Source organism: Arvicanthis niloticus, chromosome 5 (assembly GCF_011762505.2).
Source record: "Arvicanthis niloticus isolate mArvNil1 chromosome 5, mArvNil1.pat.X, whole genome shotgun sequence".
NCBI lineage: Eukaryota > Metazoa > Chordata > Mammalia > Rodentia > Muridae > Arvicanthis > Arvicanthis niloticus.
Genome location: NC_047662.1, coordinates 102,358,110 through 102,386,028, shown reverse-complemented (window position 1 = coordinate 102,386,028; position 27,919 = coordinate 102,358,110). Strand labels below are relative to the sequence as shown.

Below are 27,919 nucleotides of genomic sequence, written 5' to 3'. Positions count from 1 at the left end.
CAAAGAGAACTGACTCTCACAACTTGACCTCCATGTGTTCACCATGGACCATGTACACACACACACACACACACACACACTCTCTCTCTCTCTCTCTCACTAAATGTAATTCTTTTCTTAACTTCCAAAAATATATTAAGTGAATTTCTTAACCACTCTATAATTGACAGTAGTTTTGCATGAAGACAATATTTATCTGAAATACTAAAATTCCATTTTGTAATTTTTTTTTGTTCTAGCTTCTATACAACATTCTGCTCAGGTGTCTAGTTCTAATGTAGAGCACATCACTAAGCTCACTTCTTCCCACAGCCTCTTGCCCATGCTTGGATTATGTATGCATCACTCATCTGCTCCCAGTGTCTTGGCAGTGTGCTGTCCCTGTGTCAGCCTTCTTTGCCCTGTAACTGTATCAGCCCAGTGCCTGGTTATGACTTCACCAGCTGAGAGCAGTACTTCTCATGGTCTTGTTAGACGTGAGCACTGTTGCTCCCTCCCTCCTTCCCTCCCTCCTTCCTTTCTTTCCTCCCTCCCTCCCTCCCTCCCTCCCTCCCTCCCTCCCTCCCTCCCTCCCTCCTGAGAATCCTACCCAGGATCTCCCACATGTCAGTAAGTGATCTTCTGTTAAGAAGTATATACACATACTATTATAGTTGGACCAAGGCCATATATTTTCAAATGTCATCTTTGTCAAATCCAAACAAAACCAGTATTTTGAATAGGGTTTTACTTTTGTTTTTTCTAAAATGATTATCTTATTCTGAGATAGTAATGCCGTCAACTTTTTCTGCATAAAAATATTAATCATTCTTGATTTTTTGAAGCAGTCTTACTATGTGACCAACTGGCCTACAACTCATATAGACCAGGCTGACCTCAAATGTGCAGGGACCCACTTGCCTTTGCTGGCGTTATGTGCTATCTCATCTTTTTAAAAATAAAGTTGTTTCTTAAAGACATTTCATAGTAGGCTTATTTGTTGCCTGTCTGTCTTAGTTTGCTTTTGTTGCTGTGATAAACAACTGACCATGTTTAATTAACTGAGATAATAAACTGAAAGGGTTTATTATATCTTATGGATCAGAACCTAACATCAAAGGAAGCCAGGGAAAGAGTGGAAGCAAGAACCTGAGAGCAGGAAGTGGAGCAGAGGCCAGGGGAAATGCTGAACAGCTGCACACAGACTCTCTTCCTCCAGTACTACTCAGGCAGCTTGCTTTTACATGGATCACCTGCTGGGGAGCACCACCCACAGTGCCTTAGGCCCTTTCCCATCATTATCAGTTAAGATGGTGTCCCCAGACATGCTCACAGGACAGTCTGATAAATTCTTCCATTGAGGTTTCCTCTTCCCTGTTATGTCAAGTTGACAACAGTGATTGGCTCTCATGTTGCTGTATTCACAGAAGAACACAACTGAGGCAGCTTTGTTTAGCTTTAATACGTAGAAATGGTTTGTCAAGGCTGGAGAGATGGCTCAGTGGTTAAGAGCACTGAGTGCTCTTCCAGAGGTCCTGAGTTCAATTCCTAGCAACCACATGGTGGCTCACAACCATCTGTAATGGGATCTGATGCCCTCTTGTGGTGAGTGTGAAGACAGTGTATTCATATACATAAAATAAATAAATAAATCTTAAAAAAAAAAAAAAAAGTCAGAGAGAGCAGTTTGAATCGTTTCTTAAAAAAATGGTTTATTCATTGACACTTTCTTTTTTTCTTTTCCCCAGTCTCTGCCATCCTGGACCCTGCCCACCCTGCCCTGCTTTTACAACTAAAACATGTGAATGTGGACGGACCAGGTAAAATTAGAATTAGACTGAAGAAGAGGCCAGTTTTCATGTGCATGATTTACTTATGAGTGTCTAACATAAAAGATTAGTAAGCAGATAGAAGTGAGTGGTGGGTATGAATAAAGTCATCCCCTGCTATCCCTGGGCCCTTAGTTCTGGGGCCTTTGGGGGTGAAAGGGTAAGCCAGCAAAATCAGGATACTTATTAGAGCAAGCTAGAATCAGAGTTCTGTCTCGTGTCTTGTTAAGTATTATGGCTGTATGCAATACGAACATGTTTGATCCCAGGACAATACTATTGTGCTTCTGGTCTGAGTGTTACAGATCTGGGTGCACATTGACTCCTTTCTTTCCTGGTTGTTAGGCAGCCCCAGGCAGTGTGACAGTGGAATCCAGATCTGACCCATCCTTCCAGGGTTTCTCCCTCTTGCGTGCTGCTTAGTGGACTAGGAGTAGCTTTTGTTTCACCACTAAACAGCAAAGAGAGAAAGGCAGAGTAGAAAATAGGAACAAGGGAAGAAGAGGAAGGCAGATGGGGAGAATATTGAAGTAAAAATAGTAGGAGGGGCCGGTGAGATTGCTCAGAGATTAAAAGTGCATGACTGTTGAAAAGGACCTGCGCTCCGCTCCCAGGACCCATTTTGGGCAGCTCAACAACAGCTGATCACTCTAGCCTCCATGGCCACCTGCATACCTATTTACAAACATGTCTACCCAAAATTAATTAAAAATTCGAAGGAAACACTTAGAAAAAGTTGGTGAGAGCAAAGTCAAGAGAAACATTTACTGAGTGTTGAAGGGCTTGGGCGTCACTGTTATTCAGTCTGTACAGTGGGAGCTTCAGAGTAATGTATTTGTGTCTGTCTTTATAGGCACACGGTTCGCTGTGGTCAGCCTGTCTCAGTCCACTGTTCTAATGCGTGTGAGAATATTTTGAACTGTGGTCAGCACCACTGTGCTGAGCTGTGCCATGGGGGTCAGTGCCAGCCTTGCCGGATCATACTGAACCAGGGTAAGTGGTTTAGGCACCTGTTAGCACTGTTCATAGGCATTTCTGGGATTGTATGGGATGCCAGTTACATTACAGCAAAACTGCTTCACAGAAGCCTGCACAAGAGGGAGGGGCTAAGGAACAGGGATCAAAGCCAAGTCCATCGTGAGGCATCTACTTATACTTACAGAGTATCTAAAATGAAAGACTAGAACCAAATGCTGGCAGAGATGAAGCATGTGTGTGTTATGACCCAGCTAGACCCTGCTTCAGAACAGAAGAAAAGAAAAAGGGAAGAAACAAAACTCAGCAAAGAAACGGCTGCTCACAGAACAGGCCACTCTCAGATGCTGCTGGCTGTTGGAGTTTGTCCACCAGTTCCTTGGTTCCAAAGCATCTGTATTAGTTTATCTAACAGATACCACTTGATGAGATGTGAGGTTTAGAGTCCCAGTGGGTAAAGATGCACATGTTCTTATTCAAAGACCATGTCTTTTTTTTTTTTTTTTTTTTTTTTTTTTTTTTAATGTGTATGGATGGTTTGCCTACATATGTGGGTATGCCATACACACCTTAGTGCCCAAGGAGGCCAAAGGAAACATCTGGTTCATGAAACCAGAGATAGAAGCCACCATAGTTGTGAGCCACCACGTGGGTGCTAAGGACTGGAACCTAGATCCTTCGGGAGAGCAACCGATGCTCTTAACCACTGAGCTCTCTCTCCAGCGCTAGAATGTTTATTTTTAAAATGTAAAAAGGTTATGTTTAAGTCAGTTGAGGTTTTCCTCTTCCTATGTGGCCGGAGTTGTTTTTGGTTCTGTTTAATATACTATTTTATGGATATGCTTGTTTTTTTAACAGGTTCTCAATATATAGCCCTCCCTGTCTTGCCTAGAACTTGCTATTAAACCAGTCTGTTCTTGAAATCAATTACATTTATTCTGATGTTGATTTTCTGGGCAAGTAGATAACCTAAATTGTCCTTAGAAAGAAGTTAGCCTTTAATTAGTTCCACAGCATTTCCATTTAGTTTTTATTTTTGCTCACCATTTATTGTTATGAGCAGGGTATACATGTATTAATTATTTTGCGATAAATATCCTTTGTGAAAAAATATAAAGTGATACCAGAAAAATTATGTAATTTAATGAAAATTATAAGGTTTTTTTCAATAGCAGGGAACTTTTTTGTTTTTGTTTTGTTTTGTTTTTTTTGAGACAGGGTTTCTCTGTGTAGTCCTGGCTGTCCTGGGACTCACTCTGTAGACCAGGCTGGCCTTGGACTCAGAAATCCGCCTGCCTCTGCCTCTGCCTCCCGGGTGCCGGGATTAAAGGCGTGCACCACCACTGCCCAGCAAGAGGGAGCTTTTTGCAAGCATTTTATGTGAGCACTGTCAAATCCTTTTTGCTTGTGTTGAAGTGATGGTGGGGATCTAGGTGTCAACCCCAGCGTAGCTTGCAGGCACTCTGTGACATGTCCAGGGAGCTTCACGGTCCGTGCTGCTCCACCATTGCCTTAGATAACAAATGGGAGCCCTCTGACTTTTGAGGGAATCTGTTTGTAGGATCTCTGCAGTAGCACTAAGACATTGGCAGAGGAGCAGAGCTTTATTTGTTTCTATGTAAAACTCTTAGATGGTTAGAGAACTGACATATACAACATTAATTTTTACATTATGTCTGATCTGTGCTAATGAACATTTATAGATTGTTGGGGGTGTTTTTAAAGTATGGCTAGGTTGCTGATTTGTCTTTTAAATTGTGTCCTCAAGTGTGCTACTGTGGCAGCACCTCCCGAGATGTCCTGTGTGGAACTGATGTGGGCAAGTCTGACGGATTCGGGGACTTCAGCTGTTTAAAGATATGTGGCAAGTAAGGGTTTCCATTTGTGCTGTTAGATGAAAGTTTCTCTTAGATTAAAGCTTCATTGTATGTAGCAGTTATGCAGTTGTCTGTTGTCTTTCTTCCTAGGGACTTGAAGTGTGGGAGTCACACCTGTTCTCAGGTTTGCCATCCTCAGCCCTGTCAGCCTTGCCCACGGCTCCCCCACTTGGTGAGATACTGCCCTTGTGGCCAAACACCTCTCAGCCAGTTGCTGGAACATGGAAGTAATGGTCGGAAAACATGCATGGATCCTGTCCCTTCCTGTGGAAAAGTGTGTGGCAAACCCTTATCCTGTGGTTCCTCAGGTAACTAGTTGACCTAAATTTATTTTTTAAATATATAAGAGATGAAAAGAGGGCTCAGTGATTAAGAGCACTAGCTGCTCTTTCAGAGGATCCAGGTTCAATTTTAAACACCAACATGGTGGCTCACAATTGTCTGTAATACACAGACATACATGAAGGTAAATCATATACATAAAACAAAAATTAAGATTTTTTTTTTGAAAATGTAAATGTTTAGGAGTAATGATGCCTTTACCAAGTAGTATTAAATGTCAGTCTTAAGAGCATAGGTTCTTATAAATGTAATGATCAAATTTGAATAGGTACTTTTTTCTATTAACTCAGACTACACTTGTGAAAATAGAGATTCCCAAGTCATCTCTCCAGTTTTATTGCCAACACTGTTAGTTTTCTTAGCAGCCTACTCAAGTGCCAACGCCATACCGACTTTTACTAATCTAGCATTCCACCAGCGTTTAAATGTCTTCTTTTATAATAAGAACATGCAAAAACAACCCTAGATGAGATATTTAAGAACCAAAGTTCCAAGTGTGATAAAGTCTCTGCTAGTTAATCATTTAAAGAATTAAGAACACCTTCTTGCTGAGCCCCTGCCCGTAGCTGGGCACGACTCTGAGCATCATTCTGGCTGGCTGGATACGTTTCTAAACTTTTCCTTCAAGATATGCTCTAACTATGTAGCCTGGTAAAACTGGTACTAAGTAACTCAGCCTGGCAGCTTCTCCTGGGCTGGGGTGACAGATATGAGCTACCATACCCAGATCATATTACTCTTTAAAGACTGGTAACAGATTTTTTTTTTTTTCATTGTTGATCCAGTAGTCATCTTGTTGCCCTGACCAAGGTGACGCTATGTGGCCCACCAAGGTTTCCCAGGCTCTGCTCTGCACCCGTGTGTGTGCAGTTTGAGTTTTATTGCAGCTTTCTGGAGCTTTTTGTTGTTTTTAAGGTAATTTGTAGCCGTGGCCCTTGTTGCTTATTGTTAATATTTTCCGTACAGCTGCCTGTGATCACTAATGATGCCTTGCTTCTTCCTCTTTTTGGCGTCTGGTTATTTATAAAAAATTTCATCAGAATTAGATATAAAATAATATCTCAGCAATTGGAGAATGAAGGTCTAAGGACCCTTTAGAAAGTAATAGATGCTCTTCATTTAAGGGCTGTCCACTGGACCATAGTATAGGTCAGCTAGTTCACTAGAATCAAACCAAGGAAAGGAGATGTCTAAAAGGAGCCTTTCTGGAGTCAGAACAAATCTCAAAGACTATCTTCTTTTTTTTTTGTTGTTTTTTGTTTTGTTGTTGTTGTTGGTTTTTTGTTTTGTTTTGTTTTGTTTTTTTCGAGACAGGGTTTCTCTGTGTAGCCCTGGCTGTCCTGGAACTCACTCTGTAGACCAGGCTGGCCTTGAACTCAGAAATCCACCTGCCTCTGCCTCCCGGGTGCTGGGATTAAAGGCGTGCGCCACCACCGCCCGGCAAAGACTATCTTCTTGACCACATTTAATAAGATCAGACTGCTGGAATAGTTGACTGATTATATCTGCCTAGACAGAGTAATCAGCCCTTAATAATCCTGCATCACTAAGGTCTGTCAGATGATTCTGGGCCAGAAGGCTGAAGATTTGATGCTCCAACATTCGGTAGTATAGGGGCTTTTCAGGTGTTCAGTGGTCTCATAAATTGGCTAAGTTTTAGAAGCTATGCTTAGTGCTTCCCATAACTTCAGTTAACTCAGTCATTCTGGATTTCTGATGGGGTTGAAGGCCTATAGTCTCATAACCAATCCTGGCTATTTACTTTGAGAGAAAAGATCTGAGTAGATGTTTTCAGCTGACATTCATTCTAAAGCCAAAAAGCCAGGATCAAAAGTAAGTGTTTTAGTTAGAAGAGATGACAGAGGTTCTGGTTAGTCAACAGAATGATGGACTGGGTATTAGGACTATCTTGTACCTCACTGGTACAATTAGGAATAAGTATGCTCTAATTGTATTTTGAGAGAAAAGTTCTACTTTAACAGGAAGAGTGATATGTAGGTGGAGCTAAGTGGGAAGGAGTACTGAGAGGAAGAGATGGAACAAGGAGAGAAGATGAAGAAGAGGAGAAGCTAGGTGATGAGAGAGAGAAAGAGAGAGGGGGCATGGAGACAGATGTTCACATGTCTCCACCAGTCAAAGATAGTTTTTATATCTAGGTTGGGTATTCGGTTACACTTCTGATTGAGCATTAGCAAACTTATAAATCCTTTGATTAACATTTTAAAAAAATCGTATAAAAGCAAAAAGGAAAGTGGGGCATGGGACAGTGTTCTAGGGAGGGGAAATGTGGAAAGGGGATGGCATCTTAAATGTAAATAAAATATAAAATAAAAAAATGTAAAATTATAAAAATAAAAAAAAAATCAGACTGCTGAGCAGTCTGGGCTCCAGGGTATACCCTTTTGTTTAAAGGCTAGTGGATTAATGGACTCTTGGGCCTGAATGTAGCCCAGGTAGCCTTGTTTACCCAAACCAGCTTAAAAGAGTTGGTTAGAAAAAAACCTGCTAAAATAGCTGCCTTCTTAAGTAAATGTATACTCTCAGGGCTTTGCTGCCCAAAGAGCATACTGTGAGGGAAGTAGATGGCTTTAAGGTAGTCTGGCCACATCACAAAATAAGTCAGTTAACTAAAAATGCTGGAGATGTTGTCACAGGCCTTTAATCCTAGCACTCACTTGGGAGGCAAAGGTAGGCAAGTCTCTGAGCTAGTCTACCTGGTCTGCTTAAGAGTTCCAGGTTAGCCAAAGCAGCACAATGTCTAAAAAAAAAAAAAGCTACAGAACTTGAGAGTGCCTGAGTAGCTTTAGAAGCTCAGCATACCTGGGTGTTGGCAGCACAGGCCTGCAGGCAGATCTCTGTGACCTCCAGGACAGCCAGGGCCATGCAGAGAGACCCTGTCTTGAAAAACAAAAAACAACAAAAGTTCATCGAGTGGGTAAAGGAATTTACCACCAGAAGACATTCATGGAGGGAGAAAACTGATTCTCATAAAATGTCTTCTGATGACTATATCACTGCCGTGGCGCTCATATGCTCACATATGTACACACATACACAAAACATACATACATACATACATACATACATACGTAATAATAGATAAGTACTATTTTTGAAGCCGTGAGAAGGGAGGCTTTTAAAGCAGGTCACAATTGCTGTAGTGTGTATGACATGCTGAGAAGGAAAGCAGCAACAGAACCTGCTCATGAGAGTAGTCAGATGTCACATTAGGAGAGCTTCAAATACCCATTGTAAGTGTGTTCATTAAACCAAAGGCAGCCATGTTAAAAAGCTGAAAGAAAGGATGAGACAGACTCATCAAATAGAGACTATCAGTAAAGGAAAAGAAAGTAAAGCCAGGCATGTTATAGTATACCCACAACCCTAGCTCCTGGGAAGTAGAAACAAGAGAGCTAGGAGTTCAGATCATCTGGCACAGAGTGACCTGGAGTCTAACCTGGGATACATGAGAGAGATTTACCAAAAAAAAAAAAAGGGGGGGGGGAGTGGTGGCGCATGCCTATTACCCCAGCATTCAGATGACTGACAGAAAGGTCTTGAGTGAAGGCCATTCTAGGAGGCTGTTTAAAAAAGGAAAAAGAACCAAATGGAAATTCAGAAGTTGAAGTTTAACAACTGAATCCATTAAAGGTGCTCAACAATTGATTTGACTTGACAAGAAATGATCAGTAGGGTTGTGTGTAGTTCAGTAAAGTGTTTACCTGGGATGTATATAGTAGTAGACCCTGGTTTCAATCCCAAGTAACATGGGATGTGTGTGGGGGTGGGGACGGGGTGTTGTTGTTGTTGGTCTCGAGAGCTGGAGATGTAGCTCGGTAGCCTAACTTAAAAGAAAGCCCAGCACTTAAACATGTTATGGAATGCATTGCTGAAATTCCGGTACTCAGGAGCTAGAGATAGGAGGATTGGGAGTTTGAGGCCACCTTTGACCACATGAAAGAGAGTCAGAATCAAGGTTAGTCTCAGGTACATAGCAAGTTTGATGTAATTCTGAAATACAAGAAACTCTGTCTTAGAAAGAAATAAATGGTGCCTACCTTTAATCCCGGCACTTGGGAGGCAGAGGCAGGCAGATAGAACTCTGTTCTAGAACATCCAGGACTGCACAGAAATCCTGTTTTCGAAAAAGAGGAAAGAAATGTGGAAGGGAGAATATAATTAAAAAAAAATAAATAAATAGGAAGACTAAACAGAGCCTCATGAAACTGGGCAGCACCTTTAAATAAAAGGTTGGAAGGAAAAGAAAAATACTTTTTTTTTTTTTGGTTTTTCGAAACGGGGTTTCTCTGTATAGCCCGGGCTGTCCTGGAACTCACTCTGTAGACCAGGCTGGCCTTGAACTCAGAAATCCGCCTGCCTCTGCCTTTCAAGTGCTGGGATTAAAGACGTGCGCCACCACCGCCCAGCAAGAAAACCACTTGAATAGCAGAAGAAAATTTTCGCATTTATTGGAAAACATATATCAATAAACCATAATAATAAAAATATTATAATTAAAAGACAAAAAGATAGTTTTTAAAAGAAAAATAAGTTATAATATACAAGAGAATTTCCTCCTGTAAGACCACCTATGAGTTTCTCATAAACAATTCCTCGATAAAGCAGTTGCTTAGCATGCAAAGTTCCCTGGACTTTGTCCTCAGCACTGCAGACGTGAAAACAACTCTGGTTGTCCTTCCATGAGCCTCTGAAAGATGTCTTGTCTTGAGTCTGGTGTGGTAGTACATACCTGGCACTCAGGCCAAGAGGCAGGAGGATTATGACTTTAAAGCCATCCTGGGCTACATAATAATACCCTGTCTCAAGAAAGGGAAACAAAAAGGTATTTGCCCTAAATCTAATTATCTCTCAGATGAATGCAGGCTGTCTATGGCTATGCAGACAGCGGCCTTGGTTGATGGAATTATGGATTGTGGCTTCAGAATTGTCTATGATTCCAGATCCTGGTCCACAGCATTTCATCCGAGTCATCCACAATTACATTTTAGGGAGAAAGTAAAGACTTGTGACCTAAAGCAAAGGTCTAGAAGTCTATGCTTTGCCTCAGCAAGCAACATGCATGCCAAAGCGTATTCCAGTGACTGACTAGTCACTAGACTCAAAGTGCCCAGCCTGCTGGATGGAGGGAAGATGAGGAAGACAAGATGTTGGTAGTGAATTTGGAAATACCAGAATCAGTCACTGCAGTTGTCACTCTCAACTCTTTCCCATTTTATTGCAGATTTCATCCACACCTGTGAAAAGCTCTGCCATGAAGGAGACTGTGGGCCGTGCTCTCGCACCTCAGTTATCTCCTGCAGATGTTCTTTCAGAACAAAGGTAAGGCTAAAAGCTTAGAATCAGTGTCGTCATTGCCTTTTAAAATGGTGATTGTGAGAGAGGAAGAACCAAAATAATCCAGTTTTACTCCAGTATATGATTCACTGAATCCCCCCAATGGAGAGTCTGGAGGGTCGCTCACCCCAAGTACAGATGTGAAGGAAGAAATAGCACTCCTGTGATTTAGCCCCATGGGGACTGCACAGTTTACAAAACTCATGTGAGAGTTTAGACGGCTGCTAACATGGCTGATATGACCACTTAATTCTCACCTGAGCTGAAGGCCAGTGGGCCCCAAGACCACTCACAGCAGGATAATTTGTTAGACTCTGAATTCACTGAAAACTGTCACATTCATGGTTTCAGGAAAGGACAGAGATTAGAATTAGTCAGTAGACGAAACATGTAGGAAAGAATCCAAGAAAGGAGCAAATGTGAAGCTCCATTTGTCCTTCCTCTATGGTCTTCTGTCTGTGTGTGATAATATGTAGAGAATATTCCAGCCAGGAAGGCTCACAAACGCCTATGTGTTTAGAACATGGATTGTTACCCTGGTACGATGGACTACCTGCAAAGCCAATCTCAGTCTCTCTGTGTGACCAAAGCCTCAAGCCTAAAACTGTCCAGTGTGGCCAGCCTGCTTCTATGTCATATGCTTAGACTATCCAGTTGACAAAAGCTATAGACAAACAGTGGCATTCAACTAAACAGTACCTCCTGAGAGCCAGGTACAGAAGCCAGAATTCAGATTCTAATTTCAGCCCTAGGTAGGTGTGGTTAGGAATCTGACCATCATTCTGGAGGTGGGCTTTAGTGCCCATGTCTGCTTCTAATCAGAAGAGGCATGAAGTCTTTTTCATGTAGTCTTTTTCTTCATCTTGGGATGAAGCCTTCTAAGTAATGATCTGCCCTGCTGTCCTACTAGGAAGTCGTTTCAGTTCCTGTCAGGACTTCCTCTAAAGAACATAGGCTAGGATGAAGACAGACCTTAACAGTTGATACTTTTTGTTAAAGTAGTTAAGGTCTGAGCAACAACAGACTCACCAATTATTTTGAGGATATAATTAGTTTAATAGATAAACTTCAGAATAAAAGAAAAAAGAAAAGATAGTATAATTTAATATGGTAGCAATTGTATAAAGCTTATGGGGTATTTATACTGAGAGCCACAGCAGATGTGGCTGTCACATCACTTCTTACTTTGTAAGTGCCAGGCGAATGACTAAAGGAGCTGAGGGTTTAGCTTAGTGATAAAGCCTGTGCTTATCTTATAAGGCTTGAGTTCAGTTGTCAGAACCAAAAAACAAGCAGGGCTTTGAGATGTTGCAATTTAGTGATCACCAGTTCTGTAAGGGCCACAGGTGCTCTTAGTGACTTTTTTGAACAAGAGTTGCAAATAGGGTCAGAAACAAGCTACAGAACTGCTGCGTGCTTGCATTTCTCTCCAGCAATTCCATTTCTGCTTTCTTGCTTCCATTCATACTGTCCTCAAGCTCACTAACCCAGCCAATGAGCATATTCTTCAAAAGCTTTGTAAATTGAAATTTTGCAACCCTTTCTATTTGGTATGAACTCCTTTTTGACAAGTTAAAAATTCTCTTCAGAAAACTGATATCATTGCCCCATCATTTAACCACATGGATTTTTCTTTCTTGTTTTGTTTTTCAAGACAAGGTTTCTCTATGTGGCCTGGCTGTCTTAGAACTCTCTCGGTAGACCAGGCTGGCCTTGTACCACAGGCTTGCCTATCTCTACCTTCTGGGTGCTGAGATTAAAGGTGTGTGCCATTATGCCTGGCTACATGGGTGTTTCACAAAATGTCTCTTTTAATGGGATGAAAGCAAATTTGGACAAGTGTTGTTTTCTTTTTTCTTTCTTATTTTTCTTTCTTTCTTTTTTTTTTTTTCTTTTTCTTTTTTCTTTTTTTTTTTTCTTTTTTTTTTTTCTTCTTCTTATTGGTTTGTGTTTTGTTCTTTTCAGATAGATTCTCAGCCTGTAACCCATACTGTACCTCACAGGCTAGCCTTGAATTCAAAGCCTGCCTCAGCCCCTGGAGTGCTGAGGTTACAGACATCATACCCAGCTGAAAAGCTTCAGTTTCTTACACAGCTTGGCATCTATTTGCAATCGGCAAGTTTGTAAATTATAGCCATTTTTACAAAGTGAGCCCAGTACAGCTTCTAGGCAGCCAGGCTCCCGCCACTCGTAACTGATTCAGTTCCCATATTATCATCAGCCTTACCACACATTGTCCGCATGATCATGCCTCAGCAAATGGCATGTGGCAGGCCTTTGGAGCTTCTGTCACAGAGTTGAAACCATTGTAGTAGAGTTCTGAGATCTAAAGGCCTGCTTATTTTTTTCTTGTATTTGCAGGGTACGTGTTTTCCCTTAGGTTAAATGATGGCAAATTAGTACCTATTTTCAGTTTTTTAAAATGAATCTTATGTTTTCAATGAGTTAATTTTTTGAGACATAGTCTCACTGTGTTGCCTGGCTGGCCTTGAACTCACTCACTGTCCTGGTCCTGTAAAGTGGAGACTTTACAGACGTGCCATATGCTTATCTTCCACTTTCCATTCTTATATCTGCTTTTCATGACTTTGTCTGTGCTATGGTCAGGAAATCAGGTTTTGGTACCTTTAGACATCCCTTTCTTTTCAGGCTTCATAATTTCTAATCTGCTCTGGGCTTCGAGGCCGGAGCCCAAAGATTGTTGGAATTGTATTGTATGAAAAGTCAGGAAACATGGAGTCTTGTGAGTGAAGCACACTGACATAATTGGGCTAGCTCCAGGCTGGAGCCCGTGAATAACCGTGTTATAGTCTGAATTCTTCTGCAGGTGTCATTTTAATTACTCCTAAAGTAGCCACTTTTTCTTTTTCTTTTTCTGTAGGAGCTTCCATGTACCAGTCTTAAAAGTGAAGGTATGGCTGTAAGGGACACAAGGGAATTTTGTGGAATGAAGATAATACCCTGTGTATTCATAAAATACTGAGTTGTGTGCTTGTCAATTCAGTGAGGAAACATTGAAGATTTGTTCATTACATTTATAATTTTTATGGTAAAAGGAGAAAAAAATTGAGTTCTACTTACAACATTTCTCTTTTTAAAAATTGAGCTAAAATACACTTATATCTACATCTTACTTTGAAATACATTTTAAAAGTAAATTGAACCCAGGTGTGGTGGTATGTGCCTACAGTTCCAGAATTCTGGAAGTGAAGGCAGGACAATTGAGAATGTGAAGCCTTATCTGATCCTTTAACAGCAGTTTCAGGCCCACCTGCATTATACCCCTATATTGTTGCCTATTTTAAAATAAATAAGAGGCTGAGATAGCTGATAAAAGCTACACAAGCCTGATGACCTGAGCTCAATCCTAGAACCCACATAAGCCAGATGTGGTATAATTCCACCATTCCTACTGCAAGATGGGAAGTAGAGACAAGAGAATCAGCTAGACACTCAAGGAAGGGTCAGCTCAGTAGAGTCTCTTAAAGCTGCAGATATAACAAAATACCTGGCCAAACAGGTGAAGAGGGGGAGAACAGACTCCTGAAAGTAGTTCTGTGACCTCCACCTTACATATTATGTCAGACACAAAAGTGGTTTTTTAAAGGGGGCTCTCTTAAAGATGGCTGTGTGCAGTCATGAGAACAAGAGTTAAGATAATCAGCCGGGCACTGTCTCCATGCTGTGCTCCCAGCTCCAAGCAGCTACCTGTTCTAGCTTCCAGCCTAGCTAGGAAAACTGGAGCCCATGTTGAGGGAAGACCTTACCACAAAGAAATAGGCAGGATAATAGAGGACATCTGATGTACTCACCTGTACATGAGTTCAAACACACACATACACAAGCACAGATCTTTTAAAAATACATACATACACACACACACATACATACATACATACATACATACATACATACAAACAAACAAACAAGGCAAGGGCTGGAGAGGTGGCTCAGCGGTACTGGCTGCTCTTTTAGAGGACCTGGGTTTGGTTCCCAGCTCCACACAGTGACTCACAACCATCTGTAACTCCAATTCCAGGGAATCTCATACACTGCTCTTACTTAGGCATCAGTCACACATGTAGGACATACACTTATATTTATTCCTTTGGGGTTTGTTTTTAGACAAAGCCTGGCCTGGTTGCTAGGGTTACAAGCATGCATTACCTTATCTGTCAATAGCTTGGGATACATTGTGGGTGCAAGTAAGGCTGGTAGGACTGTGGGGAGTCTCCTTAGCCTTTGACCCAGATCTCCCACTCTACACCTGCCAGTCTCTGTCTTGTCTAGTCACCCTACAACTCGTTTTGGAGAAGGTTAGAATGACAATATGTACAACATATTCATTTTGTTGTAGTTGGGAGGAGAGCATTGTTGAGGATGGTTCTGGAAGTGGTGAAGTTCACACCATGGAATTAGCCAGTTAAGAGCACACAGCTCAGTGGCATTCAATACACTTAGGATATTCATTAACATCACCCTGTTCCATGCCAAAATGGCTTCTTTATCCCAAAAGGAAGCCCTGTGCTTCTCAGGCCTTCCCTCCTCATTCAGCCTTCCTGTATAACTAACTACTGCCAGTGTTCTGACTGTATGGATTATTATATATGAATTATTATACAATGTATCTCTTGGTTCATTTTATTTATCAGTTTTTAGAAGTTTGACACTTTCATTGCTAACTGCTTCACTTTGTCAATATACTGCATATTCTTTATACATTCATTAGCTGATACCTATTTAGGGGATTTCTACTTTTTGGTTATTGTGAATAATGCTTCCATAAAACTTGTACATGATTCTTTCTTTCTTTTTTTTTTTTTCTTTTTCTTTTTCTTTTTTTTTTTTTTTTTTTTTTTGAGCCAGGGTTTCTACACTCAAGCCGGCCTCTCACTCACTGTATAGGCAAAGATGCCCTGGAGTCTCTGATCCTCCCAGCTACCTGCGGAACGCTGGCATTAAACACGTTTTTATTTAAATAACTTTTCAACTTTTTTATTTCATTTTATTTATTCATTTAATTTGTTTTTTGAGACAAGATCTCACTGCAGCCTAGGCTGGCCTACAGTTCACTATTTGTAGCCCATGCTAGCCTTAAACTTGTGCTGGTCTTCTTGTCTCAGCCTCTTATTTCAGTGCTCTGATAGTAAGTATAAGCTACAACACCCAGTACTGGTTTTTGTTGTTCTTTTTTGAGACAGGTTCTCCCGTATCCAGGGCTGGCCTAGAATTCACTATGCATCTAAGAATAACCTTGAACTTCTGATCCTCCTGCCTAAACCTTCTGAGTCCTGGGATTACAGACATACACTGCCACACTTGGATTTTGCAAGTTCTAGCCCAAGCAGGGATACATAGTGGCACGCCACCCCCAACCCCCAACCCCCCCCCAAAAAAAAAAAAAAAAAAAAAACCACTGTAGCTGTCCTTACTGGATGTAAAATGGGTTTTGATTTTCATTTCTGTGGCCACTTGTATGTCTTTTGAGGGAAAAGATCTCTAAGTCATTTGTACTTTTTAAAAGCTGGGTTCTTTCTGTTGTCAATTTGTAATGTATATCTGGATCTTGGATGCTTATAAGGTATGTACTTTATAAATGTGTTTCTTATGAGGTATGTAATTTATAAATGTGTTTCTGTTTTGTGAGGTGTTGCTATTTTTTTATGGTGTCCTTCAATTTCATACACAAAAGCTTTTTGTTTTATTGAGTTTATGTTCTCTGCCTTTTGTATTTCTACTTTTTGGTGGGGATTGGACCCAGGGCCTCACACATTCTAGAACAGTGCTATAACACTAAGCTAGCCTAATCCTCTAATTACTTCAAAAAGTATATGTAAAACATAGAACTACATACTGTCTTTTCTTTTTTTGTGTATGGTGCCAGGGTTCACTTAGGCCTTGAGCAGGCTGTATAGGCAGCCTGCCACTGAGTGCTTCTCCGGAGCCCGGTTGAATTTTTGTTGGATGAATATATATATATATATGTATGTGTATATATATATATATTCCATCTACAAAAAATGATTACACTCTTACCCATACCATCAGCTTTGTTTTTTTTTTTTTTGTTTTCACAGGTAAAAATAATATTTTAGAAGCATTTTCATCATTAATTTATTTATACTTTTACATTTGTATTTCTTCAGCCTATATTCACTTAAATGTGTGTTAAATGAATGCTTACATTGCATGTTTATTTTTTCTTTAATTGGCTGTAATAGATGCTACATTTATGTGCGACAAGCGGTGTAACAAGAAAAGATTGTGTGGACGGCATAAATGTAACGAGATCTGCTGTGTGGTAAGTGGACTTAGCGTTTGTCGGTGTTACCTGATTCCGTTCATTTGGAAGCCTCAGCCTTCTGGAATGTGGCCCAGATTTGGAAATCAACAGGAGGGCCCTAAATCGCAAGTTCGAGAGTTCTCCCAGTCACATGCACGGAGCAGACGTCAGCTCACACAGAGAAGGCTTCCTTCCGCCCTGGTCCTGAGACAGTGTGATTTTATTTGTTTAATTTCGTGGATGTGTGTCTGTGTTGGTCAGTGTGGAAGTATGTACGAGTGAGTGCAGGTGCCTGCAGAAGCTAAAAGTATTAGGTCTCTTGGGAACTGGAATTAGAGGCAGCTATGGGCCATCAGACATGGGAGCTGGCAACCAGTGTGTCCTGTGAAAGCAGGAAACTCTTAACTATTGGGCCATCTCTGCAGCTCCCAAGGCACTTGAGAAAAAAATGGTCCTTTGGGGTGACTTTCGCCCCAGCACACACTGGTGTGGACTTAGCAATTTGAGCTTTGGGTTTTATGCATTCATTGTGCCAGATCAGAGGCCAGAATGGGTTTGCTGGGTTTGTTGGGGGGTTTTTTTGTTGTTGGGGGTTTTTTGTTTTTGTTTTTCGAGACAGGATTTCTCTGTATAGCCCTGGCTATCCTGGAACTCACTCTGTAGACCAGGCTGGCCTCGAACTCAGAAATCCTCCTGCCTCTGCCTTCCAAGTGCTGGGATTAAAGGCATGCACCACCATTGCCCGGCTGGTTTGGTTTTTTTAAATGCAGATTCTCCATATGTTGCCTAGCTGACCGACCTACTTAGAACTTGCCTTGTAGATCAGGATAACCTTTAACTCAGAGATCTGCCTGCCTCTGCTTCTGCCTCCCAAGTGCAGAATACCAAGGAAAGGCATGTACCATGACACTTGTCTAACTCCAGTTCTAGGTGACATGCATGCAGAAAAAAAATGCCAGTGTACATAAAATAAATCTGTTTTTAAAAAGGCTGGGTATGGTGGAATGTGTTTGAATCCTAGTGCTGAGGAGACACACATGAGAATCCTTGGAACTTGCTTGTTTGCCACTCTAACCTGGTTGATGAACTCCAGGTTAATGAGAGACCCTATCTCAAAGGAGGCAGAAAATATTCTGAGATTGGCCTCTGGAATCTACCCACATTCACACATGCACATGTACCCTTAGATGTATAATATGAAAAAAAAATTGTCTTAACAAAATGAAGAGCGATGGTTTTGTGTTTTATACCAAAGTTGATAAGTCAGCATTGGGAAGCCTAGACATCCTCTGATTATCAGAAAGCAAAGCAAAAGCAGGGACAGTACAGTGAGGCTCATCCAGTGTCATCTCTAGGGAGGGCTACTCATGCTCAGGCTTGGCGTTCCTGTTTCCCCTGCTCCCTTCTTGATGGTCTAAAGCCCCTCTCATACATCCTTTTCTTCTTAACTGTGCACCGCTTTGCTTTTATCTTACTTGTAAAGTAGAGAAAATGGTGGTAACAAATTGAGATCTTTCCTCCTAGGACAAAGAGCACAAGTGTCCTTTGATTTGTGGAAGGAAGCTCCGCTGTGGCCTTCATCGGTGTGAAGAACCTTGTCATCGAGGGAACTGTCAGACCTGCTGGCAAGCCAGTGAGTGCCTTCACTATGGTCTTAGAGTTTCTGGAGCTGCTTATAGCTCCACGTGTCTTTATTCCCAGCACTTGTAGGCAGAGGCAGGCAGATCTTCATTGGTTTGAGGTTAGCCTAGTCTATATAATGAGTTCCAGGACTACATGTAGCTTAAGCTACATAGAAAAACCCTGTCTGTTCTGGTTAGTCAACAAAATGATGGACTGGGTATTAGGACTATCTTGTACCTTACTGGTACAATTAGGAATAACTATGCTCTAATTGTATTTTGAGAGAAAAGTTTTATTTTAACAGGAGGGGTGAAGCTAGGTGATGGGAGAGAGAAAGAGGGGGTGGCCATAGAGGCAGATGTTTACATGTCTCCACCAGTCAAAGATAGTTTTTATATCTAGGTTGGGTATTGGGTTACACTTCTGATTGAGCATTACCAAACTTATAAAGCCTTTGATTAACATTTTTTTAAAAAATGTATAAAAGGAAAAGAGGGCATGGGATAGGGGTTTTCTAGGGAGGGGAAATGGGGAAAGGGGATAGTATCTGAAATGTAAATAAAATATAAAAAAAGAAAAAAGAAAAAAAGAAAGAAAAACAAAAGTTTCCTAGAATCTTTGAGCAGTTGGTTTGCTTAGATTAATGTGAACTACTGAACTAAGTGTAATGTTTCAAACATGTTGAGAGACTTTTTTTTTAATTCTTGGCCAAACATAGTACTGCATTACTATAATGAAGGTACAGGTAACAAATCACATATCTATGTATATTATATCCATGTACATCTGTACAAACTCACAAAGGCTTGTTTTGTTTCATCTTTTCCCTCAGGCTTTGATGAATTAACTTGCCACTGTGGTGCCTCTGTGATCTACCCACCAGTTCCCTGTGGGACTAGGCCTCCCGAGTGTACACAGACCTGTGCCAGGATCCATGATTGTGACCATCCAGGTGAGTTACTTCATGTTGCCACACCTCACGGCCTACGCATACCTTATCATCTAGAATGTTGCTGTGTGACCGTGCAGAGTTCTCTGGTCATGCTGGCTTAGCTGCCCCTGGCTCCTCTGCGTCCACGTAGGTGTACGTGATCTAGGCCACACCATGACTCAACAGCATGCTCATCTCTCACTCCTGTAGTATTGTAGCTCTCAAGCACGTCTAACAGTGTGGAAGAAACCCTGGTTTCTTGTCTTTCAGAGATTTCTCTTTGTTACCTCTACCTTTGATGCATATTTCAAAATTGAACATCGTTTTTACAGAATTAAACATAGTGAGCTCGGTCAGCAGGTAAAGATGATGACCTGAGTTGGATTTCCTGGTCTCTTGTGGTGGAAAAAGAAAAGAAAACCAACTCTTGAAAGTTGTCCTCTGACTTCCACACGCATGCTATGCCACATACACTCTTATACACAGCGAGAGAGAGAATACTTAAGTAAATAATAATGTAACAAAAATTATTGAACTTGGTTTTTGTTTAGAGAAGCAATATTAAATATTAACCTGCCACTGTGACGCCACTGTATAATTTAATTTAAATTATACAAAAATGTAAGCCAAAAGATTGGTGTTATATCCTTTATTATAGTACATTTTTAAAGATTTATTTTAAAATATTTTATTTTTAAGTACGTACGTACGTGTTTGGGGGGGGGGGGCAGAAATCAGTGTCAGATCCCCCGGAACTGGAGTTAGAAGTGTTTGTGAGGTTCCTATTAGATTCCTATGAACTAAATTCTAGTCCACTGAGCTATTTCTCCAGCCTTGCATTATAACATCTTATAAAAGTTATACTTTCTCTGTGTGTGTTATCTTTCCCTGTTTTAGAGTGTGTCTATTGGGGTGGTATTTTCTGAGGGCTGAGACAGACTTGGTGTGTAGCTAACCTGGTCCCCAACTTGCCATGTATCATCAGGCTGCCTGTATCCTGGGTTACTATGTTGAGGTTACAAGCATACAGCATCATAGCTCAACAATGCATTACCAATTTATATAATTATTTTAAATCTTATTTGTGTGCCATAGCATACATGGAGGTCAGAGGACAACCTATAAGAGTTGGTACTCTGTACCATTTAGGTCCTGAGGATAGATCTCAGGTTGTTGGATTTGGTGGCAAGCATCTTCGTCCACTAAGTCGTCTTGCCCTGCTCCACACACATTTTTCTGTGTTGTATGGGTGTTTTGCCTCCATGTTTGTCTATCTATACAACAGTTGCATACAGTGTCCACTAAAGAATAGTGAGTTGGATCTTGTGGAACTATAGGTACAGATGTTTATAAGGTGCCACGTAGATGTTGGGAATCAAACTGGGGTCCTCTTGTCTTAACTGCTGGGCTCTCTCTCCCACGCCCTAACATTGATTGTTTAAAACAGTGGAGTGACTTGTTGCATCAGTGCTTCCCAACCTTCCTAATGCTGAAACCCTTTAATACAGTTCCTCGTGTTGTAGTGACCCCCAACCATGAAATTATTCTTATTGCTATTTCATTACTGTAATTTTGTTATGATTTGTAAATATCTGCTTTCCAATGGCCTTATGCAACCCCCGTGAAAGGATTGTTCAACATTCCCTTCCATCTCCTTCTCCCCCCCCCCCCCCAAAAAAAAAAGAGGCAGCAACCCACAGGTTGTTACTGGATAAGCCACCATTTTCTAGTTCATTTTATGTTGCTGGATATTCATTTTTAGTTTTTCTCTGATAATTACTACAGGTACTAGACCAAAAACCATCTGAAATCACATTACATTTTCTCTGTGCCCAGTGTGGTTGCTAACTATTGTCTGGGGTCATATTGGATGGTGCTGTGTGATAAGACTTTTCCTGAGGAGACACAAAACATACATCTACTCCCCCACATAGGGGGCCCACAACTGATAAAAGTACAGATATCACCAAAATCCAACTTGGTGAATCAATGGCTTTTATTGGTGTTATTTACAAGAATGGGTGAGGAATTACTTAGAGGAACAGAAATGTCCCTCAGTGACATCTGGATCAACATAACCCACCTCAACACAGTTCACAGCTCACAAAAGCTGGGAACCTAAAACACCTCACAGCCTACAGGCAGCTCAACAGATTGAAGAGTGTCCTTTCCTGGTGACTCAGTTGATCTAAGCCTCCTCCTCCAGGCAGCTGGGCTTGTCTCAGGATCTTTGCATCTTGACTAGTCTGGGAGTGATTCTGCTGTCTGTTGTTTAATTTACTCTAGGAGAGATGGAAGAACTGACCTAGTCAATCTGGTTTCAGGTACTTCATTTTGAATTTCTTTAGTTCTAGTCTTAGGAGCTTCCCTACAGGGTGGAATGTTTGCATCTCAGAGGAAACTGAAACACAACAGGTGCATTGTTTCATTTACCAAACCCTATGAAATAACTCAGGGCACTGGAAGTGGAATGCCTATACTAAGTCTAGCCAAGTAACTTGAACTTAAAATTAGAGGACTGACTCTCAGTTTTTTAAGTTAATATAGTAAAACAGAATTAAGCAAATTTGTCTTGAAGTGAAAGCCTTTTCTTAGGAAACTTAGAGTGATCTTCCCAACATGGTTTTTAAGTTCCTTTCTTGATAGTTGCACCAGCATGAAATGTCTGGGCCACCAGTTCCTACCAAGCCCCTCTTTCCTACCACTTGCAGGATTATAGGTGATGTCCAAATCCTCCTTAGTAAGAATTTTATCTTGACTTTCTCCTCTCTATCTCTGTGTGTGTCTGTGTGTGTTTTTAATATCCAGCATAGTGTCCGGCAGAGGGAACTTAATAGGATTTAAAAATTTTCCCATTATGAGGTTCTCATGTTCCTGTGAACTACAGACGAGTTGTCAAAGCCTGTGTGTGTAGATGAGCCAGGTAACAAGGAGGCAAGCCTGAGCTGGAGTGAAAGATAGGAGATTGCATTGCATCAATGGCAAGGAAAGTAATCACTAGCAGCATTTTAAATCATTTTCTAAAAATTATTTTATATGGATGGGTAGTTTGCCTCTGTGTATGTCTGTGCACCATGTGTGCCTGGTGACTGAAGACCCTAAGAAGGTGTCAGATCCCCTGGAAATGAACTTACAAATGGTTTTGAGCTACCATATGAGTGGTAGGAATTGAACCTGCATCCCCTGGAAGAGCAGCCAGTGCTTTTAAGTGTTGAGCCATATGTGCAGCCCACAGTAGGAGCATGTTTGTTACTTAGACTAGATGATAGATGTCTAAAAGAAAGCTGCAAGTCAAACACAGAACAGGTAGACCAACTGGCTCTCTGGAGGATGATAGGAAGGCTGCCCTGTTTCTAGAATTTGCGTGTCCCTGGAACCCAAATGTGCGTCCTCTAGGAGAGAAGCAACCTTTAACTGCTAAGCCATCTTCCTAGCCCCAGATGCTCATTTTTCAGCAAGATGTTTTACTTCCTTGTTGTGACTGTTTAAAGAAAGTCCTAAGTCTGGAGTTTGAAAGTCTGATGCCATTTATAACATATTTATAGTATTTGTGACCTTATTTAGAGATTATTCCTAAAGCTGCGTTTCTGTTTTTGCAGTATATCATTCTTGTCATAGTGAGGAGAAGTGTCCCCCTTGTACTTTCCTAACTCAGAAGTGGTGCATGGGCAAGCATGAGGTAAGTTTTCTCTCCTGGGTGTTCTTTGTTCCAGTCAAAAATGTATAACTTAATTGCTCAAACATTGTTAGTCTTAGTTCTCAAAATAAATATAGTCCAGGAAACAGGTGCTTTCTGATAGTACCTTTTTCATTTTATGTTAAAATTTACATACAATAAAAGTTACCAAGGGCTAACAAAATGACTCAGCGGGTAAAGACACTTAGCTTACAAACCTGACAACCTGAGTTTAATCTTTTTAACCTACATAAAAGATGAAAGGAAAATATTGACTCCAGAGTTGACCTCTGACCTTCACATAGATGCCATAGCACACTTGCATGCACACACATAGTAATAATAAAGTAAAATAAAATTTTGAAATTTATGTGTATGAGTGTTTTGCCTGCACGTATATCTGTGTGCCTAGTGCCCATGGAAGCCAGAAGAGGACACCAGATCTCCTGGAGCTGGAGTCACAGATGCGGTTGTGAGCTGCCATGTGGGTGCTAGGAGTTAAACCTGGATCCTCTAGAAGAACAGCTGGTATTCTTCTGAACTGCAGAGCCATATCTAACCCTGCAGCATCTTAAAATCTAATTACAACCAAGAAATGCAGCTGAGTTGACCTGAGAGCTCATGCTGGAAACCTGGAGTCTTCTGGAAGAGCAGTGTGTGCTCTTTACCATGTCCCAGCCCCCAACACAATTTTTTTAATGGTATGTTTGAGCCAGCAAGATGGCTCAGTAGGTAAGGGCTCTTGCTGCCAAACCTGATGACCTGGGTGTGCTCCCCCAGAGCCCACTTGGTGAAAGGGGAGCGTCAACTCCAAGTTGTTCTCTGACCTCCATGTATGTACACATGTGAGTGCACGTGCGCGCGCACACACACACACACACACACACACACACACACACACACACACACATAAAATAGATACGGAGGGTGGACATGATCAAAGTACATCATAAATGCATGTGAAATTCATAAAGATTACATTTTAAATATAGTATAAATAAAGACTAGAGAGATGGCTCTGCTGTTAGAAGCACTTGTTGCTCTTCCACAGAAAGAGGTCCCAGCATCTACATGGCAGCTCACAACAGTTTGTCATTCCAGTTTGAAGAAATCCTATACCCTCTTCTGCCCTGAAAGGGCATAAGCCGTGTATATATCCAGACAGGCAAAACACTTATGCAAATAAAATTTTAGAGACCAGTGTATATTTAGAAGTCTGCCATACGGTTTAGTGGGTTTAGTGCCCAAGCCTGGCAACCTAGGCTCAGTTCCTGGGTCACATGGTAGAATAAGAGAGCCAGCTCTAAACTGTCCTCTGACCTCTACACAGGGAGCACCACACATGTGTGATCATACACAAGTGATACTTTTTAAATGCATATTTAGTACAGATAGTTGGGAAAATAACTGTACAAAATAACAATCAACAAAAAAATACTTTTTGCTGGGGATTAAACCAGGGGTTGCACATGTTAAGTGTACTGGTTAGTTTTAAATAACACAACTGATACATATATTTTGTATGACGAGAGAAGAGAGTTTTAATGAGAAATTACTTAGACCAGATTGGCCTGTAGCTTTGTGTATGGAAAATTGCCAGTTAATAGATGTGAGAAAACCAGTCCTGGAAGGCACAGGTCCTCAGTGTTTAAAAGTGGGGAAATCAAACAAAAGCAAACAGCTCTCCCTCTGCTCTCGGCTGTGGATGGATGGGCTGTGGTTGGGCTGTGGTTAGCTTCAGAGCTCCTCCCTGACTTCACTCCTATAATGGATTTAACCTGGAATGGGAAGCCAACCATAAACTGTTTCCTGTTGCTGTGACTTTTTCTTAGGATATTCTGTCTTAGCAGTATACCCTAAGCAACACATGCATGAGACTAGAACAGGTCAGCACTGAGGAGGGGGCTGTAGCTGTGATAAGTCTGACCATGGTTCTGGAGGAGGAATATGGAGGACTTTGGAACTGGGCTGCAAAGCCCATTGAATGCTGTTGGCAGAGCTAAATGGGCCGTTCTAGTTGGAAGCATGGAAGAAATGTGTGCCCTTCGAGGGCTGATTCTTGAGGTTTCCAAGGGAAACAAGAACTTTATCAGGAAGTGAGACTTATATTTAGTATTTTGGCTAATAATCTATGTGTGCTGATCAGACTCCTGAAGAAAAGCCATGATTGATGAGAGATCAGCACCATTGAGGCAGAACCTTCTGTTCTCCTAGAGACAATATGAAGTATGTCATTGGGGTCAGCACAAAGCAGCTAGCAGAGCTGTGTCCAGGGGCCAGGCTACATCTCAAGCCTGCAGCAGAACTTGACATTGTAAGAGTTACCTACCACATGGTACTGGTTTTGAAGGCACAAAAAAGGTCATGGAGACCAGCTAAAGCCAGACACCATATGGCAGGGTCCAAGTCCCTACAGAGAGTCGTGGAGAAGCCACTGGTGAAGGTGAAGCCTCAATAGCAATGGAGACAGACCCCACAGTATTGGAGATGCAGAACTGATGAGAGCTGCTGGTGTGGAATGGATCCAGCCTAAGAAAGAAGCTATGTGTCCTGTGGATGTGAGTTGAAGAAATAAGGCTGCCTAAGCCCTCTGCAGCCTGAAGATAATACTTTGAGTTCCACGTGTTGGACATTGAACCACAGGATTTTGGTTTTGCTTTAGCGTAGCTATTTTTATACCCTAGTTCTTCCCTTTTAGAATAAGAATGTTTAAGTATGTAACTTGTTTTTTATTTTGCAGGAGCTCACAATTAAGAAACTTTGGACTTTTAAAGAGACTTTGGACTTTTGAAGTGTTGGAATTTTTGAAGACTTTGGGGGGCTTTTTTGGAGTTGGACTATATTTTATATTAAGATATTATGAGATTTGGGGACAAGAAATGGAAAGTTATTACACAAATGACATATTTGTGTGCTAAGTTGACATGGGATGAATTGTGCAGGTTTAACTGTCAACTTGACAACCTAGATTCACCCAGAAAGAGAGTGTTAGTGAGGAATTGCTTAGATCAGATTTGGTCTATGGGTATGTCTGTGGGGGATTGTTCTGATTGTTAATGGATGTGGGAAGACACAGCCCACTGTGAGAGGCACCATTCCCTAGGCAGAAAAATCCTAAAATGTATGAACAGAAAAATCCAGCTGAGCAGCAAGCAAACAACATGCATGTATTCATTCCTCTCCTCCCTTGACTGTGGATGTGCTGTGACTAGCTGCTTGAGTTCCTGCCTTGACTTAAATGCAATAATGAACTGTAACCTGGAATTGTAAGCCAAATAAACCCTTTCCTCCTCTGTTTCTTTTTGTCAGGTTACTTTATCACAGCAACAGACAGGGCAAGGGTCCTGTGACTGGTGTGTATCCCCAGCCCAGTGAAATGGTGTTGTATAACCAACCAGGCATATGTGATACATGCTTCTCCTATTCTAAGATCATATATTTTCTAACCTGCTCTTGTTACTCCCATAACATAACTCTTGACATCTGTACCATGTTTTCAATATTCTTTTATCTTTAATGGACTTTTTTTTCTTTACTTATTTCCTATGGCAGTTCTTTTTGTTTTTTTGAGACAGAGTTGTGTAGCCCTGGCTGTCCTCCACAGAGATCCGCCTGCCTCTGCCTCTGCCTCCTGAGTGCTGGAATTAAAAGTGTGAGCCGCGCACTGCCCAGCCTCCTGTGATAGCTCTTACATCTCTATAAATTGTGTGTGTGTGTGCATGCATGTGTAATTTATCTACCATGAAATACTCATTATCTTTAGCCAGTAAGAAGTAATTGAATACCTAATCTATGCCAGGTAACAGTAGTTGTGGAGTAACTGAGAAGTTAACAAAACTGACACACCCCTGCCTATATGGATCAGTCATTCAGGGATGAGTGTGTAGATAGAAACAGACAATTGTAAGCAGGGTAATTTGAGAACTGCAGAACTCTTGGGAGATAGATCCTGCCAAGAAAGCTATTCTAGAGGAAGTAGCTCTATACAGGACAAAGATATACTAAGCAAGCATGAGGCATGGGAGGCAGGAGCACAGCACACGCAGAAGGTATCCCGAAGTCCAGAGCAATTGGGATCATGTGTGGAGGCCTCTTCAGTGTTAAAAGTCAAAAAGTCACGTGTCGTGGCAGCGTCACATTCTAGCATGTGTTTGTAATCTCAGCTTTAGAAAGACTGAGAGGAAGATTCAGAGTTTGAGGCCATGCTGGGTGACCCCATGTCAAAATAAAAAGTCATGTGTTACTTAGATAAAAATTATCTCTACATTTCAACAGCTCTTGAAGAAATTTGAGCAGATCTATAAAAGTAATCCTGAAGCTGAGCATAGTAGCTCACACCTGTAATCCCAGCACTTGGGAAAGTTCAGCAGGAGGATCAGGAGTTCAAAGCCAGCCTGTACTGCAAGACCCTGTTTCCAAAAAAAAAAAAAGAAAAAAGAAAAAAAAGTAATCTTTGATTCCATAGTAATAAATTTCCAATGTGTTTTCCAGCCATGGGAGACCTAGAAGCAGGTGGTAATTTCTCAAGAAATAAAATGAGTTGAGAGTTCCTGTTGCCTCTTCATTTTTAAAAGTGTGTGTGTTTGGGGGCTGGGGGGCGGGGAGGTGTTGTGTATAGAGGTAACATGACAGCTCAGAGGAGTTGGTTCTCTCCTCCTGTTTGGGTCCTGGGGATAGAGTTCAGTTCATTGGGCATGGCAGCATGTGGTTTTACCCACTGAGCCAATTTGACAGTCCTTGCCTCTTTATGACAGTTTTACCCGAAGTTTTGAGACCATCAACTGAGATGTGATGAAATAGTTGAATATTTGGTCACATAATACAGCCCTGCAGCAGCGCCAAGGGTATCCCTGTCCGTTCGTTTTCCAGCTCAGAGCCCTATGAGACTGGCTGATGATACATCTCACCCTCCTAGTTTGTCATAGACAGGGTATTGAAGGTTTATTTCTAACTCATTCATTCTCTCTTGCCCTCTTGAGTGCTAGGACATTGTCATGGTTACAGCATTTTAAAAGTACTCCCTAGTTACCTGGTCTCATCTTACCCAGC

The 27,919-nt window shown here is 41.3% G+C and overlaps 1 protein-coding gene across 4 annotated transcripts in view; it reads left to right on the top strand.

Annotated features, from left to right (window-relative positions):
- Nfx1 (nuclear transcription factor, X-box binding 1) overlaps positions 1-27,919 on the top strand; it is a 56,583-nt gene that overhangs the window by 17,675 nt on the left and 10,989 nt on the right. The window contains exons 6-16 of one of the 4 annotated variants that reach the window (XM_034502131.2): positions 1,728-1,799; positions 2,662-2,801; positions 4,552-4,651; positions 4,751-4,968; positions 10,245-10,342; positions 13,239-13,269; positions 16,579-16,658; positions 18,165-18,273; positions 19,096-19,215; positions 22,794-22,873; positions 25,611-26,165. In XM_034502131.2, coding sequence (XP_034358022.1) covers positions 1,728-1,799; positions 2,662-2,801; positions 4,552-4,651; positions 4,751-4,968; positions 10,245-10,342; positions 13,239-13,269; positions 16,579-16,658; positions 18,165-18,273; positions 19,096-19,215; positions 22,794-22,873; positions 25,611-25,661 — 1,099 coding nt within the window. In that variant the 3' untranslated portion in view covers positions 25,662-26,165. Of the gene's footprint in view, positions 1-1,727; positions 1,800-2,661; positions 2,802-4,551; positions 4,652-4,750; positions 4,969-10,244; positions 10,343-13,238; positions 13,270-16,578; positions 16,659-18,164; positions 18,274-19,095; positions 19,216-22,793; positions 22,874-23,282; positions 23,487-25,269; positions 25,442-25,610; positions 26,166-27,919 lie in introns of those variants that run through there. The other 3 variants (XM_076935166.1, XM_076935165.1, XM_034502130.2) reach the window with 3 other exon arrangements.